Here is a 19,540-nt window from a genome sequence, read left to right on the forward strand (position 1 = left end):
CGAACTGAGCTTGCCGTGCCGACTTTATCGGGGTGACTTTTAGAATATGAGAAATTGGGATTTTGAAGAATTCAAACTCAGTCGTACATACTAGAGTGATGCTTTATTCTCCTCCAACTAGTCTTGGTCCAGTTTCCAGAGAGATTAGGTCGATCCTTGGTCCTAGAATTTCAGGACTAGCACTGTGCGGGTCGATTCTTGGTCCTAAGAGTTCTAGGTCGGTCCAATCCAAACCAACCTTAAATATATATATATATATATAAAATATTATTTATAATTGTTTTATATAGAGAAAACCTTAAAACAAACGGCGTCAATAACATTAAAGAGTTATTTAGTGAAGAGTTCAAGTAATTTTACATTGTTCTTTAATATTTTAGATTTTTAATGTCTTTTACGATATTAATAGTCATAATTTACGAATGAGGAAATTGTTTTTGTAAGGAGTCCTCATGATATCTAAAAAGGTATAAATGGCATCATTCTTTAGTATTCGTTCTCTTTGGTTTTATTCGTTCTCTTAATTACCAATTTGCCAAAATTGAAAGAAGCAATCGCTCACTTTGGGTCACTCCTGCCACTCGCCGCTCAATATGCTCGTTTGGCTTGTTGCTCCCTGCTCGACATTCGATATTCATTCTGTTTGACGCTCACCCACTTGACTCTTATTGCGTGCCTTTCTTAGTTGACCTTGCTTATCATTGAACCCATTGGGTCGGTATGGTCCTCAGTTGCTCTTTCAAGGATTACAAAAAAATGAAATAAAAAATTATTAATTAGTCCTAAGTTGACCTTGAAACCGGACCGAACCTATTGGGTCCGTCCGATCTTCAATCGCTTTTTTAAGGTGTACAAAAATGAAATAAAAATTATTGGTTGGTCCTAGGTTGACCCTTAACCTGGACCGAACCCATTGGATCGGTTCGGTCATTGGTCCTAAGCTCAATAGGGTTGGTTCTCGGTCCAAAAAACTGAGGACCATCATTGTGTGAGTTGGTCATAGGGTTAGGGGGTAAACCGGCCCAACCTGGACCATACTCACTCCTACCTCTAACCATGAGTTCAATACTAACACCGTGTGCAACATACTCTTAAGACTGGATGCTACACATAGATACAATGCTTCGCTTTGTGTTTGGTTTCGTAGCGAAGTAAAGGAACAGTAAAATGCTATTGGATAGGGATGTGCAACGGAAACCGCCCGAACCGGGACCCGACCAGATCGGACCGGACCGGCCGGTTTTGGGCGGTTCCCACGGTCGGCGGTCCGGTTCCCGGTTCCTAATCTTGGAACCGGCGGCCGGTTGGTGCAGTTCCGGTTCCAAGGTGGGAACCGGACCGACCGGACCGACCGGACCAGACCAATTTTTTTTTATATATAATTTATATACATATAATATATAAACACATATAATATATGAATATTATATATGAAACTTATTGCAATTACAATTGCAATTGAGGTAACAATCTTTTATGTGGCCAAGAGACCACCAAAGCTTTGTTGTTACTCTTTATTTATAGAGAAAACTTACTTGTTAGTTTCATTTTCTACTCGATGTGAGACAAGGCTCTAGGAGTTCCTCGTGCTCACACTCTCTCTCTCTTGCTCCCCTCACTTGCAAACAACAAGGCACTTCAAGCCTCAAAGAGTCTGATATCGACTAAACATTCAAAGCATAGAAGAGAGATTGTCTATAAAACCTAAACTAAGCACAACCTTTAATCAAATTGTTTATGGCTTTTATGCTTAAAATTAAGCGTGAAACACATAAACTGTGATTGATATTCATGCAAGTGAAGTGTGAATATTTTGCACGTGGCGCATGGAAACATGTGTGAGCAGTTTTTAGAACGCCTGTGAACCGAATTGGATTGATCGGTCCGGAGCATGGTTTTTCTTTAGTGAAAAAGGAAAATGCCGATTTGTTGGACCGAACCGGACCGGACCGGAACCGATAGTCCGGTCCGGTTCCCGGTCCTAGGACCAAACGGTCCAGTCCACGGTTCCCAAAATTGGGAACCGGTTCTCCCGGTCCGGTTCCCGGTTCCACCTTGGAACCGGACCGAACCGGGAACCGATCACCCCTACTATTGGATGTTCTCGCGAAAATGAAGTTTGGGATAAAATGTTGGCGCGGTTGATATGAGTGTCGGGGAAATCGAAGGTTTCTTGTTCAAGTTTAACCACCTACGGTTCATGAGCTTTTATGTAGCTCAATACCTTCGCTCATGCCTCTGCATTATTATAAAACAGTCGGAGATATTGCGCAAGTTTCCTAAAATTAAAAATGACAATTCTATTGTTTTTTATTTGGAGTTAGAGTGGAGCAATGTCGTTTTGTTTTGATTTAGGAAAATAACGCAAATAGTCATTGAACTTTGGTCCAATGTGTTATGTTCTTATTGAACTTTTTATTTATTTAGTATGATTGTCGAACTTTTTATACATGTTTAATTTAGATCCTAGGCTAGATAAATCCAACGATGCTGTGTTTGGTCGTTCGAACATCTTTGCTGTATGGGATAATGAATGGATGAGAATCCCATCTAATATTTCTTGACGTCTGGATATAGCATGATTCAAAATAAATCTTTTTTTTTTTAAATGAGTGTTTGATTTGTATAATTAAAATTAAAAATAAACCATGGAAGTCGTGAATACTATTCATCCTTTCACAATCTTCACCGATATTAAACACCCCCGTTCCATGTGACTTCAAGGACGCTCTCTCCTTCTGCAACGCCCCTTTCGCTGCCCTTGATCAACTTGATGGATTACGCTCGCTCTACCTTTGACTTCGCCACATTGAGAGGCCCTTGGGTTTGAGTTCTCCGCTGGTCTAGCCATCTTTACTTCGAATGCCTTTTCCTGCGATGAATCCATCCCCTTCGACGAGTGCGAATACTGCGTTGATTCCCTGTTACCGTGCCCCGACTTGTTCAGTCGCTTCAACAGCTTCCCCCGAGACAGCGTGCGGATCCGGTTTATGAGTGGTAGCACCATCGGTGCTACTCGCTCCGAGTGACGTGGTTGAAGAGCTCTATCACCTTGGCTGCCGCCTCTTTCGGATCATCTTCTTCACAGAGAAGATGTCCAGCTTTGATCGGGATCACAAAGTTCCCTACTAAAATGGAGTTAAGTGACAAAAGAAAGAGGTAGGGCTGACGAGCTCCGACGCCACTTTTCCGAGGAAGCCAAAGGTGGTAAGCAGCTTGTCACTGGTAGGAGGAACGGTGGCCCTTAGAGTTTGCTCAGGTCGTTGTGGCGAGGGCTTCTCTAGGTATCTTCGCGATACTCATGCTCTAACTAAGTTTGTGGTGGTCATTTTAGTGAGAGAAATTGGAACAAGAGAGATGATGCGGCACTGGTCAAAAGTGAGGATAAGCCATCAACAAGCGCAGGAGTGGGGAAAAACTTGTATCCCTTATTTTTTTCAATTTTCCAAATTTCACATATCCTATCTAGATCTATATCACTTTCTAGATGAGATTTTTTATCCGGACTATATCCGAATTTCACGTTACTTTAAACACCGGATATGATCAAACTTATCATATCAGAGTTTTATTAAGCCCATCAAAGATAGACTTATGAGATAGAATGCAATGATATAATCTATGAATTAGATTAAACATTTATTAAAAGTTTAAGAATAATATTTCACATTTTGATTGTTAGGATGCACGAGTGAGTTATGTTAAAACAATCCCACAATATATTGATAGCTTTGTAATAAGGCTTTCTCTTGGTGATGACATAGATCCATATGGAGAAATTAATGGGAGGGTTTATTTGGCCTAACTAAATGGGAGGCTATATCAATGGGAGGTTTTTCATTGTAACATTCCCTTGTGCTTGGTATTTGTATTTTAGTAAAAGGATTTTGCTAGCATAATAATCTTTGGGTTATCATGAGAATAACAATTTATTATGATTTACAAAATTTTAAAATAGTAAACTTCAATTCAATTTTAAACTTTTTTTTTTCTAACTAATTCAATCCTAAATATTTTGCATTTGTGACAATTTAGTCTATTCGGCCATTTTTCGCCAAGAGGCATTGATGTGAACTCTGGCTGATCGGCCAATGCGACATGGACAATTTTTTTAATAATATTTTATTTTTCTTATTTTTTATTAATTTTTTCTTTCTTTTTTTCTTCACTTCCTTCTCCTTCCTCCAGCCAGTCATCGCTAGCGATCGGCAAGAGGCAAGGTTGGTGAGGGACCTTGCTGGCCTTGAGGAAGCTTGGCCATGGTTGGGCAACCTTGCTCGTGGCTAGGCGACCTCGTCGAGGCCGCCGATTAGGCTGGTGAGGGTTGACCCTCGTTGGCCATAGGTGAGGATAGAGGCCGCTAGTTGGGCTTGCTAGGCTTGCCCTTATTGAATCGGGCGAGGGTTGAGTCTCATTGGCCACGGGCAAGGTCAAAGGCCGCGACCTCTCGTGGTCTCTGGCAAGGCTTGCCAAAGGTTGAGCAAGGCTTACCCTTATTGGACTGACGAGGGTTGAGCCTCGTCAGCCAAGAGCGAGATCGTAACTTGCCCATGGCCGGTGAGGCTCACCTAGGCCAAAGACAGGCGGGGCCTTGCCTAACCATGGCGAGGGTGGCCTCACCATTGTTGGGTGAGGCTAGCCCTTGCCAGTGGCGTGTGGGGGTAAGCCTTGCCATTGGTTGGCGAGGCTGACTTCACTGGCTTGAATAAAATAAAATATTATTAAAAGATTATTCACATCAATATTAGCCGAACGAGTGGTGCTCGTCGGCCAAAATTGGCCGGATGAATTGAATTAGTATAATTGCAAAATGTTTAGGACTGAATTGGCTAGAAAAAAAGATTTTAAGACTAAATTAGAAAAATTGCAATAAGTTTATGATTGTTTTGGTAATTTTTCGTATAATAACCCTAGTAAAGATGACTCACTTAATTTGAGCGTCAATAAATCAAAGGTCACTTGTTTAGTTCTCACAACTTATTTGTAAATCACTTTAGAAGTGCAAAATGAGTCTCTAGATAAACCAACTTTTGTATTCGTGCTTCAGGATTATAATAAAATATTAGAGGTTTTCATCAGTGTATCATGATAGGCTAGATAGGGCATTTTCTTTTGCACTTGTCATACATGATCATTTTGTATCCTTTGAACTCATGTTATTTGTTGGTACTAGGTTGAGTGGTAATATGATCTCCTACCTTATACTTAGATATTTCATTTATTAGGCTTCGCCTCACTCCTTTTTTTTTTTTTTTTTTTTACTCTCCAATGTTGTAGGATGATTCCCTAAAGATGGTGACGGAGGGGCCGAGTTGATATCGGAAGCCATTAATCCTTGAGTTGGATGGTAGTTTAGTTAGTATGGATGTAATGGTATTAGGTGACTCCGATCTGTCCTAGGACTATATATTTTTCTTGTGATAATTACTATCGATATTGTATAAAGCCAAAGACACTTTTTTTTAATAAACTCATGCATTTTTCTAGTAAAGGATGTTGTGAAAACTTTATTGTCTTTTTCATGCGTAATTATAACTATGAGTATAAACGGAAATGACATGTGCCGCATGTGATGTTCCAAGGCGTCACATAATCCCCAACACTTGAATTAGGGTCCATTAAAGCAGTGCTTGAGTCTATGATGCTCAAGCTCTATTTGGCAGCACTTAGGCTTGGGTCCAACAAGATCGTGCGTCAGTCCTCAATGCTCGGGCTCGGCTCATTAGTTAATAAAATGTTTGTTCTTATAAAAATAATTCTTTTTAATTTTTTTTTATATATTTATTTGTTTTCTTTCTTTTTCTTTCTCCTTCTTCTTGGCTGGTTGCCGACCATGACGACGATTGCGCCTGAGAACAAGCAACAGATGAGCTAGCCCAAGGCCAAGAAGACTTGAGATTGCTGATTTGGCAAGCTTGAAGTTGGTTGATCAAGTGACGCTAAAGCTCCCTAGCGTTGGGCAAGCTCGAGTTTCACCTCATGGCTAGTCGCCAACTACCACCATGGCGAGCGATCGGTTGAGGAAGAAGAAAAATAAAAATAAAAATAAAAGAGAAAATAACTAAAAATCTGAATATTTTGGCATTTTCTATAGGGAAATCAAATCGAAAAAATATTTTCTAGTTTATCTTTAGGACTTAACCAAATATTGGAAATATTATTCAAATATGTCATATTTTTTGCGAAACAAACGGTGCATAAATATTTAGATTTGATAATTGTCCATGTTAATTAGGTACACATTATCTCACTCTTTGTTTCGTTGCCGAACTGATGCTAATCTCTAGATGAAGCTTGACTAGTCTCAACTCAATAGGCGGCTTGACTTTTGCGCTTCCTTTTCTTCTTTTCTTTTTTCTTTTTAACTCAAAACACTCAAAACTTTCCTGGTACACGACTTTCGGCGTGCAGAGTTACAATCACTTTCAATAATGATGGCCCATCCGAGCAAGATGAGGGCGACTGGTCCCCCTATAAATTGTCACGACGTTTGACTTTCATGAATTGAAATGACTTTTCTCTGTCAAGGAGAAAAATAGTTAACTAGTCACGTTCGTGCCACATCTCTCCATCCATGTCCTCCACATCCGGCCCCACCAATCGGACTCCCCGACAAAAAAAATCGAGGACACGTGGCTGGATCTAGAAAGTCACAGGTTCGACTTGTCTACTGTTATCACTGTCCTTTTGCAATAATTTTTTTACACCCGTCTAGCTGTCGTGAGTTCCTCTGACATACTAATTGTGTGGATATGGTGAACTTGGGACCTTCTATAATCTGTCCATATTAAAAATTTAAAATGGACAAATTCCGCCTCTCATTGTGGAATTCCACCCACATTTCTCGCAAACTTTCAAACATTAGTTCTAGGTCGTGCATTCCAATTGAGCCTTGTCTGGTCAAATATCAAAGTACTCTAGAGAAAAATTTAAAAAAAAAAATTGTAAAAAAGAGAGAGAAGGAAAACGATTCAGCCCTATAATAACTTGCTAGGAACCACGTAGTTAATTAGAGCATCAAGAAATTAGAGGTAGCTTGTGTAGTTCTCACAAGTTACTTGTAAATTGCTTTAGAAGTACAAACTTAATTGATTTATGAGCTTGCACCATATTTTATGAGTTTCTGAATAACCAACTTGTGTATTCATGCAACTCACTCCGCTGTGGCTGAGTTGGTTCGGACGTTCCCTCCTCTTCCAATTGGGGGGAGGTTCGAGTCACCACGATTGCATTTGCGCAACTTAAGTGCGGCGCCATGAGAGGTGGGTCCCCGTGCTAGCGTCACCGTGGGTTTACGTCGCCAGCTGCCGGTTGTACGGCGATTCCCAAGTCATAAAAAAAAAAAGAAAAAAGAAAATTTGTATTCATGCTTGTAGATTATAATAAAATAATTGGATGTGGTGGGCAATTGAGAGTGACACCGTTTTCGCCTTTTATTTTTTGTAATATGTGAAGTGTTGTTCTGTTTTTTGTTTTCGTCACCCTCCCACTTGTGCTATATTTGTTAGGTCTCCTCGCCAGGAGTTCGTCACTTTATGTTATTGACCTCTTAATTAAATACAACAATACCTTCAAGGACTGCTCTTCATAAAGGCGCGGATTGGACGGCCGGTGACCGAGATAGCAGCCTCCGCCCCTCCCTCGGTCTTGCCCTTTGCATAACTTTTAGAAAACATGCGTGATTAGAGGATCAATAGTGACTTAATTCTAACCCGTATCGATGTTACCCGATTAGCATCTCTTAGTAAATGTAAATATTGTACGCGGATGACAGCATTTTGAAGAATTTACAATTGGTGTACTTTTATTAAATATGGTTGATATCATGAAAAATCTTAGATCGATACATTTGCGACAAACTTATCACAAACTAATTTTTTTACACAAAAACCGTAAACTAGTATATTTGAAATAAATTTACCTAAAACTAATTCTTTTTATCGTCAAAAACCTCAAACTGATATATTTGTAGCAAAATTACTCTTTACTAACTAGTGTTAAATTATACTAATATAAATTGGTACATCTATGACAAACGAAGGGTAAAATCCTAAATTGGTACACTCATCAACTATCATATGTCATTTAACTCAGTAATTTAATAGTACAATTTAAGGGAAATTAACGGAGGGTCAATTTGTCATAGGTGTATCGGTATGAGATTTTTGATAGCAAATGTAGGAGTTTTACATGGTATTAAACTCTATTGCATATGATCAAAAGTCCTAGTTTCTACTATTTTTGTCGACACAATACCTTAAAAAACCTCAAACTTAAGCTCTTATCCTAATTCTATCTTTTGTGTTATAAGACCTCCAACTTTAGATCATGTCCCAATTCCACCCTAACATACATATTTTAGAAAACCCCATATTTTAGTTATAGTCCCAATCTTATCTAAACATATGTTATCTCATAAAATCCCTCAAATTTAGGTCAAGTACCAATTCCAACCTAAACGTTATTTTGTCTTATAAAAAGAATCCTAGCTTTAGGTCCAATTTCATTTTCACTTTTTTTTTAATCTCATAAAAGATTACCAACTTTTGCTTGAGTCCCAAATCCGCTCTCCATTAACCCTCCATCAAAATTGCCCTTAGTGATTTTGTGCTCGGTTTTTGATCTCGCGTGCTTGGAAATATTTCATTTCTCTTGAACAACTTGTGCTTGAGGGTTTTCCATCTCTCGATGTCAGCAAGAAATTTTGCACGAAGGGTTAATGGTGGCAAATATGTGACTCAAGTAAAAATTTATAGTTTTTTCATCAAACTATAAAAATTTTACGGTAAAATTGAGAGTAAATAGGCTTTCCATAAGACAAGAAAAGGTTTAAGGTAGAATTGGTATATTATTTAAAATTGAATTGTGAATGGCTATAAAATTAGTGATTTTTTTATGAGATAAAAGGTAAAATTAGGAGAAAAGCTAAAGTTAGAGAGTTTTTTTTTTTAGGGTATCAAACCTATTCTTGTCAATCATATGACGTCAACATTATCTTTGTTTTTGTTTTTCTTTCAATTGTCCGTTTGGTCGGTTCTTTTCTATTCTTATTCTCAAACTTTTGCCTTGACTCATTACAAGTGTGAGAATTGAAACCACATTTGATACTATATTGTCCCCCGGTAGGCATTCAAAACCCCCATCTCCCGCTTCTCATGTAAGTTATGAATGGAGCCTTTGTGTCGTGTTCGACACGCTCGAAGATGCGGTCAATACGTGTCCGAAATCCGACACGTGAACAATTCTTATTGACACATTCTAACACACAAGTCCGAGAGAGAGGATCGTTGAAGAAAACAATGGCAAGGGAGCGAAGGCAACGGCAAGGCCACGACGGTGAGAGAGGGCTAGAGGGAGAGTAGAGACCGAGGTGACCTAAAGAGAGGATCGTGACTGCAATGGAGGGCCGGTGGCGAGGCTGCACCTATGTAGGAGGAAGGGTTGGAGGTGAGGCGGCAAGCGATTATGACAAGGCAATCAAGAGAGAGAAGAGATTGAGAGGTGGATGGTCATGCGAGGAGGAGGGGAAGGCCAGGGCTAGGGTTTTTGAAGGGGGAAAATCAAAAAATTTAAAACATGATTTTGCTGGGACATTAGGGTCGTGCGAGGAGGAGGGGAAGGCCAGGGCTAGGGTTTTTGAAGGGGGAAACTCAAAAAATTAAAAACATAATTTTGATGGGACATTGCTGTGATTTCTCCCTTATGGAGAGAGGGGAGCGTGTCGGGAGGGGGAGGGCAGATAAATGAGGGAAAGATGAGTGAAATAAGTTTGTTGGGGGGCACAAAAGGAGGGGTTGGTAGGACCTGAGCAAGTCCTTAAACTGCTTCGTCTGGTCGGAAATAGCCCACTAACGTAAAATGTGGGCAATGTTAATCGCGGGAGATCGGACCACCCTGTGCAAGGATCTCCTGGCTCAGATTCCTGCGATGCCCTTCTCCTAACGTATTAGGCTGGGTACAGGAAAATGATGAGTGCAATAAGTTTGTTGGGGGGCACAAAAGGAGGGGTTGGTAAGGGTTGGCATGGACCCCATGGACTTTTATTTTTTTATCAGAAAAATAAATAAGGAAGGCTAGAAAGTGGGGGAAGAAACTATGTAAAGAGAGTGAAGTAAATGTGGGGGTGAGCGTTGGGGTGGACCACGGGGTCTTTTCTTATCAGAAAAATAAATAAGAAAAACTATAAGGTGATTTCGGAAAATGAAAGTGTTGAATGTTGAATAATAATAAAATTTGATAATTGTAAAAGATTATAGATTTATTTAAATAAGTTAATTCTAATTTTTCTTAATCATTATTTTTATCAATAATTTTTGTTAGAGTTAGAAATATGTTCGTATGGATGCTATATGGCATATGGAAAGGGTGGCCCCAATTCTGGCGTTTCATGTATGGAAAGAGTGATTATTAATGGCGCATTTGGTAATGTTTTTGTTTCGGAGGACAATTTTTGAATAGAAATAGTTTTTTTTTTTTGTTCTAGAGAATAATTTTTTAGTATAAGAATGTGTTTGGTAATTGCAAAAAATTTCTACTCTAGGAATAGAAACGTTTGGTAAACTTGTATAATTTCTTTGTTTCTTTTAATTTTTTAATATTTTAAATATTTTTTTGCTTTTTGCTTTTTCTTTTTCTCTTTGGTCGGTTCTTTGGCTATGGCGATGTCTGTTGAGCCTTGTCCAGGCAACGTGAGGTTCGCCTCGTGCCGATTGGGGAGGTCGAGGCCTCTTGGGTTTGTCTGGGCTAAGCGAGGTTGACCTTGCCCAGCCACTGGCGAGACTCGGCCTCGCCGGGCCACCGCTAGGTGACGCCGCCCGGAGGTGGCTCGGCGAGGTCGAGCCTCATGCGGCCATGGCGAGGCTCGGCCTCTGGGCCGGCGACACTCCGCGAGGTCGTCGGCTCTCGTCTAGCCGCTTCTTGGTGTCAACTATGGCCAAGGCTAATGACCGGCAAAAGGAAGAAGAAGAAGAAGAAGAAGAAGAAGAAATTAAAGAGAAAATAGAAGAAGAAAAATGATAAGAAAAAAAAGTGTTTTTCGAAAGTGTTTTCGAGAATAAGAAATAAGTTTTTTTTTTTAATTTCTTATTTTTGTTCCAAAGTTGCTCTCACAATAAAAAAAAAAGAGACCAGAATAAAAGTATAAACAAATGAGTTTTTATTCTTTTTTGGTTCTCTGGAATAAAATAATAAAAATTTATATTTCCGGGAAAAAAAAATAATTTTAAACGAACACACCCTAAGATATCTTTTGTATTCCGGGGAAGTAGTTCAATTGACGTGAGCCCGTGCGTCTTCCCTACATGGGAAGGGTCGTCACTGGGTCTCATCTAACCTAAGCAAGTGCGTCTTCACAGCTATTACCGCTCCCCTCCTACACACTTCGTAGCTACCGCCACTCCCCTCCTATAAATCTCGGCTCGCCCGACGCCTTCGCCATCGTCTCGGTGCAGTGCAGGGAACGAGCGAGCTCGAGCTAGACGACGGCAATGGCGGCTTCGACGACGACGGTGAGGAGGATCAAGCTGGGGTCGCAGGGCCTCGAGGTGTCGGTGCAGGGGCTGGGCTGCATGGGCATGTCCGCCTTCTACGGCCCTCCCAAGTCCGACACCGACATGATCGCCCTGATCCACCACGCCGTTGGCTCCGGCGTCACCTTCCTCGACACCTCCGACATCTACGGCCCCCACACCAACGAAACCCTCCTCGGAAAGGTCGGTTCTCTCTCAGTCTCTGTTTTGCCTCCGCATGAATTATATGTGCTTATAGTGTTACGGAATTTAGCTTCATCGAGCAGAGTGCTCTGATCCTGCGCCTTGGTTTTCTGATTTCGGGGTTGATTTTGAGCAGGCACTGAAGGGAGGGGTGAGGCAGAAGGTGGAATTGGCGACCAAGTTCGGAATCAGCTTCGCGGACGGGAAGAGGGAGGTCCGGGGCGATCCGGCGTACGTGAGGGCGGCTTGCGAGGCCAGCTTGAAGCGGCTTGACATCGATTGCATCGACCTCTACTACCAACATCGCATCGACACTCGCGTCCCCATCGAAGTCACTGTATGGATCCCCCATCAAACTTTCACCTCGCTTGAGACTTTCTCCGAGCCATATGATTAGTTGCTAAGTTAGATTGGTGTTGATGATGCATCGTCATGTTGTTACAAGTTTGTTGAATTTTGTTAAATGACACTTAAGTTCGGCTGATAGTAGAGTTCAAGATGCGGCACGTTGTTGTTCAAGGGGTTGTGGAATTTAGTAGTTTAGTGGCTTGAGTTTTCGTTTTGTGGGCATCTTTTACAAGTTAAGGGTCAACAAGCATGAAAATTATTCAAAATCTTCCTTTGAGATGAAAGTGCTCCAGGGTTCATCCTGAATTTATATACGGGAATCACATATAAAGTTGTTCCTGGACTTTATGTGGAGACATTTGATTCTTGACATATTGTGAAATATGACAAGTACTTGGAATACTTCTTTTATTTGCTCTCTTCTGTGAGAGATTCAAGAAATCAACCTCCGTTAACTCAATACCTTGTGACTTTTTTGTCGCATTGAGATGCATGATAATTGAGGGATCTAGACGCATAAAAAGCTAATGACACGCATAATTTTCTGGATCTTAACATGTAAGATCTTGATGTTGTTGTTTTGTCATGTGAATATGCACAGATCGGAGAGCTAAAGAAGCTCGTTGAAGAAGGTAAGATGAAGTACATTGGTTTATCCGAGGCCTCTGCATCAACAATCAGAAGAGCACATGCTGTTCATCCCATCACAGCAGTGCAATTGGAGTGGTCGCTTTGGTCAAGAGATGTGGAGGCAGAGATCGTTCCAACGTGCAGGTAGGATATCACTCTGTTAATTGTTTATGCAGCAATAACAGCTTCCTTCTGACTCTGCTTTTCCTTTAAAATGTTGACTAGGGAGCTTGGCATTGGAATTGTTGCATACAGTCCTTTAGGACGAGGATTCTTTTCTGTTGGCTCCAAGTTGGTGGAGAATATCTCTAAGGATGACTTCAGACAGGTCTGTTCGTGCTTGTCAACATAATTAGATGCTTCCATTGACTGTCATTCTTATTGAAGTGCTGGAAACCTGTTCTTGTGGTATAAAGAAAAAGTATCTGGATGGGATGAATAAAACTTGGTGACATGAATGCTTTGTGTTCTTATATGTCTTTAATCCAGCACTCGCCAGACATCCCACCTCTCTTGTTTCTTGATAAATGTAAAATCACAAGTAATGGCTTTAATGAGCCTGAAAGAGGCAGTTTCCTGGATTCTCGTGCTTTTGGGAATGAATACATATAGGTTTATTTGTAAGTTTCTCTGTTTCCCAGCCTTCCCACCATTTGCTAATCACTATCCTTTCCCCACTTTCCACCCACCCTTTTTCTCTCATCTTTCTTCACAAGATTAGCGATATTTCCTCAAAATAACTGACGCCAGTATCAGGCTTTGGCCCTCTGTCCTTTTTCATTCTCATCTTTCTTCACAAGATAAACTATATCTTGACACAACCATTTCTTGAGCGAGGACTCCTAACACCCTTCTTATGAGAGTTTTGGATCAAGTGCCCATCTGACATAAAGCCAATTGTGTATTACTCCCCGCCATTAGTGTTTGACTAGTGATAGTGCTGGCAAGTGAAGTAGCTATTTTTCTTTGTAGCTAAAAGAGCTCTGCGTCTGATAACATTCTTCTACACATCATCTACATTTCTGATTTTTTATTTTATGTGTGACTAATGGTATCATCACACGTACAAAACTTAGATTGTTGAGTTTGTTTCTGTTTTCACATCCTACATCAAACCCATCAGGTAGTTGCTAGATCACTTCGACGTTTCTAATGCTTATGATTTGGGACAAGATATTTTAATCATTTCAAGATAATTTATAACTGATCATGCTTTTCCAGATACACAATGATTGCACACTTCTAATGCTTATTATGTCAAGTAACAAGACAATCCGATGGCATGCAATGCAACCACTTTTGCACTCGTTGCTGTAGAATTTAGCCTTAAAAGGAAAATGATAATTGCTCATATGCTCTCTGCTGAGACATTGCTCCATGTTATGCAGTATCTACCAAGGTTCCGGCCAGAGAACCTGGCTCACAACACGAAGTTATTTGACCGAGTGAATGAAATTGCGCAAAGAAAGGGATGCACCACATCGCAGTTAGCCCTCGCTTGGGTACACCACCAGGGTGATGATGTTTGCCCGATTCCCGGCACAACCAAGATCGAGAATTTCAACCAGAACATTGGAGCTCTGTCAGTGAAGCTTACACCGGAAGAGATGTCCGAGCTTGAATCGATTGCTTCTGCAGACAATGTCAAGGGTGGCAGGTACGATGGAAGCATGTCTACATGGGAAAACTCCGACACTCCACCCCTTTCTTCTTGGAAACCTGCCTAGAAGCGTGTCTGCTTCTGTTGCTGCATCTTTGTGCAGAGTTTGAGCGTTTGCCGCTGAAGTAATTTGAGTTTATGTTGTGTGGCTGTTATAAGTATGTGTAATAAGAGAGTGACTGTTTTCATTTTGTACATGTGACATTCGCTATGAGAAGATTATGGATGTGTACTAACCTTACTGGGGAAAGATCACTCAATAAACACGAGAGCGAGTTGAATACGAACTGAGCCCGCTGTGCCGACTTTATTGGGGTGACTTTTAGAATCTGAGAAATCGGGATTTTGAAGAATTCAAACTCAGTCGTACATACTAGAGTGACGCTTTATTCTCCTCCAACCATGAGTTCAATACTAACACCGTGCGCAACATACTCTTAAGACTGGATGCTACACATAGATACAATGCTCGCTGTGTTTGGTTTGGTAGCGAAGTTAAGGAACAGTAAAATGTTACCGGATGTTGTCGCGAAAACGAAGTTTGGGATAAAATGCTGGCGTGGTTGATATGAGTGTCGGGAAAATTGAAGGTTTCTTGTTCAAGTTTCACCACCTACGGTTCATGAGCTTTTATGTAGCTCGATACCTTCGCTCATGCCTCTGCATTATTATAAAACAGTCGGAGATATTGCGCAAGTTTCCAAAAATTAAAAACACACTTCTATTGTTTTTTATTTGGAGTTAGAGTGGAGCAATGTTATTTTGTTTTGTTTTGGTTTAGGAAAATGACGCAAATAGTCATTGAACTTTAGTCCAATGTGTTATGTTCTTACTGAACTTTTAATTTATTTAGTATGGTTGTCGAACTTTTTGTACATGTTTAATTTAGATCCTAGGCTAGATAAATCCAATGATGCTGTGTTTGGTTGTTCGAACATCGTTGCTGATGCAGCCCGCATTGAAGACCAGCTCTTTCGACCAAGAAGATCGGCCCACATTCAAGCTCGACGAAACCCCTTATTGATGAAGTTGTCGATTGTCGATGAAGTTCGATGAAGTCGTTGATTCAACTGAGAAGCCGTATCGATATCTTGAGTCCATCCCAGAAGCTTGAAAGAAGACACCTCGTTGATCCGTATCGATAAAGATACGATTGTTTTCCTGAGCTTGCGTAGTAAATTTCTGTTCGTCCTATTTCCTATGTGCGAGTCACTCTCCCAATCCTACTGTTTGAGAAAACCTAACCTTGGCCTGCATCATTTTGGTATTAGAGCTTTGGAGGAGAGGACAATGCCTCCAAGACAAGCTAGACGCCGTGGCGGCAGAACCATTCCCCTTGATGAAGTGCACACACTCACTGAGAATTTGCAACAACGTATGCAACAACAAATTGATGAATTGACGTGAGAAGTTCAGCGTTTGAGGGTTGAAGCAAATAATTCTCCACCCCGTTCCAGGACTGAAGATTCCTATGGTGACTCTTCCTCTTCAGAGAGTGTTCAATCTATTCACGGTCAGAGGCATGTCAAACATCGTTTACAACATGTTCATGAGCCAGATTGGGAAAAGGAAGTCAAGAAAGATGTTCCAAAATTTACAGGTACTGAGTCTCCTGATGAAATTGTTGATTGGCTGACACTTGTGAATGAGGTGTTTGAGCATTGAAATGTTCTAGAGAATCGTCGAGTTGGGATCATTGCTATGTGATTCCGAGGCAAGGCAATTGCTTGGTGGAGACGTGAAAAACAAACTCGCCAAGCCGTTGGCAAAGCACCAATCACTTTGTGGAGAAAGATGGAGGGCAAGATTAAAAAATATTGGATATAAGAGAGAGCTCTACCAATGGTACCAAAATCTAAAACAAGGTACGTGAACAGTGGACCAATACACCAATGAATTCAATGAGTTGGTATCGTAACAATATCCAGGACCCGGAAGAGGTGCTTGTGAACAAATACTTGAACGGTCTTCAGTTTTAGATTCAAGATACCTTGGAAGTTCTCGACATTTGGGACTTAAGAGATGCACACCAACGGGCACTAAAAATGGAGTGCTCTTGTTCTCGGAGACAGCAATTATCACACCCCGAATCTTGAGCACGCCAACATCCCACCATGGTCATGCAAATACGACATTTCCAAGTAGTGTCGCCGACCCCATTCATTTATTATTGTGCAAGCGGAACGTATTATAAAACCCCTGGCAATGAAATACGGGATAGAAAAGCAAGAAGCAAATTCACAACCAATCACTTACATAAACCAACGGAGTTACAAACGAAGGCCTACAGCCAAAAGTCTACAAAAGACCGGCTCTTAGAAATGAACTGTCTTACGACCTACAAGTCGAACATGTTCTCCAATCCTCATGACTTCACCTCTCCAACTCCTCAAAGTCAATCAAAGCTATCTAGCCGCTCCGTCCACCAGGGACCTGAAATTGTAATCCTCCAATCGGGATGAGACAGTGTCTCAGCAAGTCCAACCCCCTAAACCCCTATTAGAAAGAAAATACGCCTAATGGTGGCCTAGCTACACAACATAGAGAACTTACCTCGCCTCGGTTCCTTCCTGTAGGTTAGCACCGTTCATATCACTCTATCATATGCAGTAATAAGAACTTAAACAACCGGAACGCATTCACTTTTATATAACCAACAACCGCGGAGGTCCTGATTATAAGACTAAATCGTTATGACACGTCTCATTCCATGCCACACAATTTCGTCTCATAATCCGACACATCAACAACACTTAACATGCATTCTAATTGTTATTCACTGCCACATAAGGGCATAGCTTACTCGCAATTCGGCTATCTACTGGCATATAGCCAAGCATCACCTCCCCACCTTGGAGCGCGACTTCGTAAGTACGTCGACGGCATTCTCGAAGGAGCATGGGTCCAGAATCAACTATGACCCGCAACCACTGCGTGGGCATCCCATTCCTCTTAATTATCACACAGCCAAATCATACCCGGCCCATGGACACTTTGCATTTCACTCAATACTTCCACTTAAAATAGTGATCCCGGCCATTTTTCTTCATATAAAAAATATTCCATAAATTACTCACGTGTGTGGGGGCACGCTAATTTCGAACCAGAAAGCCAATATCTCACTTTTTCAAACCCCACTATTATTAAAATCCAATTTTTGCATTAAAACCCGACACTTGGGTGTTGACACCTGAAATTTTCGTCGACATTTTAAATAAATATTTCGCAAAAATAAAAAAAGAAAAACGAAAAAAAAGAAAAAAAAAGAGAAAAAGAAAAGAAAAAAAGTAAAGGAAACAATAAAAAAAAAAAGAAGAAAAAAAAAGGAAAAAAAAAAACAAAACAAAACAAAAACAAATGAAATGAAAAGAGAAAAAAATTAGAAATAAGGAAAACGAAAAAAGAAAAAGGGGAGAAAAAGGAAACAATAGAAAAGAAAAAAATGATAGAGAAGAGGGGGCCATTTTCAGGATGGATTCTCTCTTTCCCACTCTTGCGACGCTCTCTCTCCCTGGTTCCCGCTCTCTCGGCTAAACGACCGAACGGACTGGCAGACTCCCTCTCTTTCGCAGTAACAACCTCCTCTCTCTCTGGATTTCTTCCCCATCTCGGAGGCCGGCGAGGAACCCTCCGACGCCAGCCATGGCTCCGCTCCCTCCCTCGACGATTGCCTCCAAGTCTCACGGTGCTCCTCTTGAGAAGTAGCGCGCCGGATTCGGCATCCTTACGATCGGAGACTCTCTCTTTCCTGATCAGCTCTAGAAGACGGAACAACTGTTGATCGAGGAACTCGTGGTGCGAGACTTAGAATCGCGCCAAGTTGTCGGAGATATCAGTTCGGTTCCGAGGGTAGGGATCCGAAGGCGGTGACATCGGCGGTCGGAGATCAGTGCTTTCTCTCGGTTAGAGCTCGATCAGTTAGGGTTTTCCTTTATTGGTGCGATCGGAAGTGCGGGAGCTCGCCGGATCGGACTCTCTCTCAATCGTTCATTCTCTCTAGATCTGGGGTTCCGATTCAGCTCTAAGGATTGAGCTCCGAGACTGATCGATGACATCGGCGGTGACGGCAACAACGGTGACGATATGATGTTTAACCGTTTCTCTCTCAGCTCTGTCGTTTGTTCGACGGTGAGCTCTTTTTCTCTCTCTTGATCCGCTGAGTTTTTGGCATCTGGTTTCTCTCTCCTGTTCACTCCCTTTGACTCGAACATTTTCTCTCGGCTCTGTCTTGCGCGCCTCTGTCTTGCGCATCGGATTTGACTTGCTGGAACGGCCAATCGAGGAGCTTGGAGTTTAGGGCCCAGATAGTGTTGACGGCAGTGACGGTCTTTGATCATTCGCCGATTCATTCAAGATTGTGACCTTAAAATTGGAGACTTTAGGCTAGCTAAGACCATATCTGAAACGGATTTGATGACTGAATGTGTTGTTACTTGTTGGTACGTGCTGCATTCTTGAATTTGCAATGTTATAGTTAATCATGTCTTTGATGTTTGAATTGCGTTGACTATATGTGGGACTCTAAATGGGATATGGTTCTATGGGATTCTGTTTAATCTGTCATGTCATATTCACTTCATGGATTCCATCTAGGCTAGAACTATTCATTCTCAACTATTGTAACAGTGTTCATAATGTAGAAACATAAGGCACAGGGGTGCAGAAAATGTGTTGCAAGGGTATGTCTGGATAGATTTTGCTTCCCTCTTGATATTTTGTAATGGATGCCGTGAGCTCTTGGATTTGGTCATCATTTACTAGATTCGACAATTGTTACAAAAAGAGCAACAATTTGTAAATGATTAAGTGTTCTGTTTTAATGCTCTACTTTAATGACCTGTGTTGTTTGCCATTTTCACATGATTTTTTATGATTAGATTCTAAAGTTGATGCCTAAATGAAAGTTGTTCATTAGGTTCCAATCTATATCAAATAAAAATTTTGTGATAATTGAAGATCATTTACCCAGGTCGAATATGTCTAGAATATCCTTGACTTTGTTTGAAATTTTGTTGTTCTGATTGGTTCTCTGTTTCGGATGACCTTTTGTGCAAATGACCTAATACAAGCTAGTTTCTGTGGTTTTCTGTGTTTGATGCCTTCATGAGAGCTGAAGATGGTTCGACTAGCTTTCCAACGAGCTATAATACACCATGATCTGATATCATTAGCCACATGAAATCTTCTTTAA

The 19,540-nt window shown here is 41.0% G+C and overlaps 1 protein-coding gene across 1 annotated transcript; it reads left to right on the plus strand.

Moving 5' to 3' along the window:
• The first annotated feature begins 11,297 nt into the window (after positions 1 to 11,297).
• On the plus strand, positions 11,298 to 14,632 carry LOC104454753 (probable aldo-keto reductase 2). Its single transcript, XM_039301085.1, has 5 exons — positions 11,298 to 11,711; positions 11,848 to 12,048; positions 12,661 to 12,833; positions 12,915 to 13,017; positions 14,078 to 14,632. Exons 1-5 carry the CDS (start codon positions 11,487 to 11,489, stop codon positions 14,414 to 14,416), a joined length of 1,041 nt encoding a protein of 346 aa, XP_039157019.1. The 5' UTR covers positions 11,298 to 11,486; the 3' UTR covers positions 14,417 to 14,632.
• The last annotated feature ends 4,908 nt before the right edge of the window (positions 14,633 to 19,540 follow it).

This window comes from Eucalyptus grandis, chromosome 8 (genome assembly GCF_016545825.1).
Source record: "Eucalyptus grandis isolate ANBG69807.140 chromosome 8, ASM1654582v1, whole genome shotgun sequence".
In the NCBI taxonomy this organism is placed as follows: Eukaryota; Viridiplantae; Streptophyta; class Magnoliopsida; order Myrtales; family Myrtaceae; genus Eucalyptus; species Eucalyptus grandis.

Bases quoted from the DNA above. Each gene is read 5' to 3' on its own strand.
- LOC104454753 (XM_039301085.1), top strand. From the start codon at position 11,487: ATGGCGGCTTCGACGACGACGGTGAGGAGGATCAAGCTGGGGTCGCAG. The intron at 12,049-12,660 runs GTATGGATCCCC...GAATATGCACAG, and splicing joins GCGTCCCCATCGAAGTCACT to ATCGGAGAGCTAAAGAAGCT. The intron at 13,018-14,077 runs GTCTGTTCGTGC...CATGTTATGCAG, and splicing joins CTAAGGATGACTTCAGACAG to TATCTACCAAGGTTCCGGCC.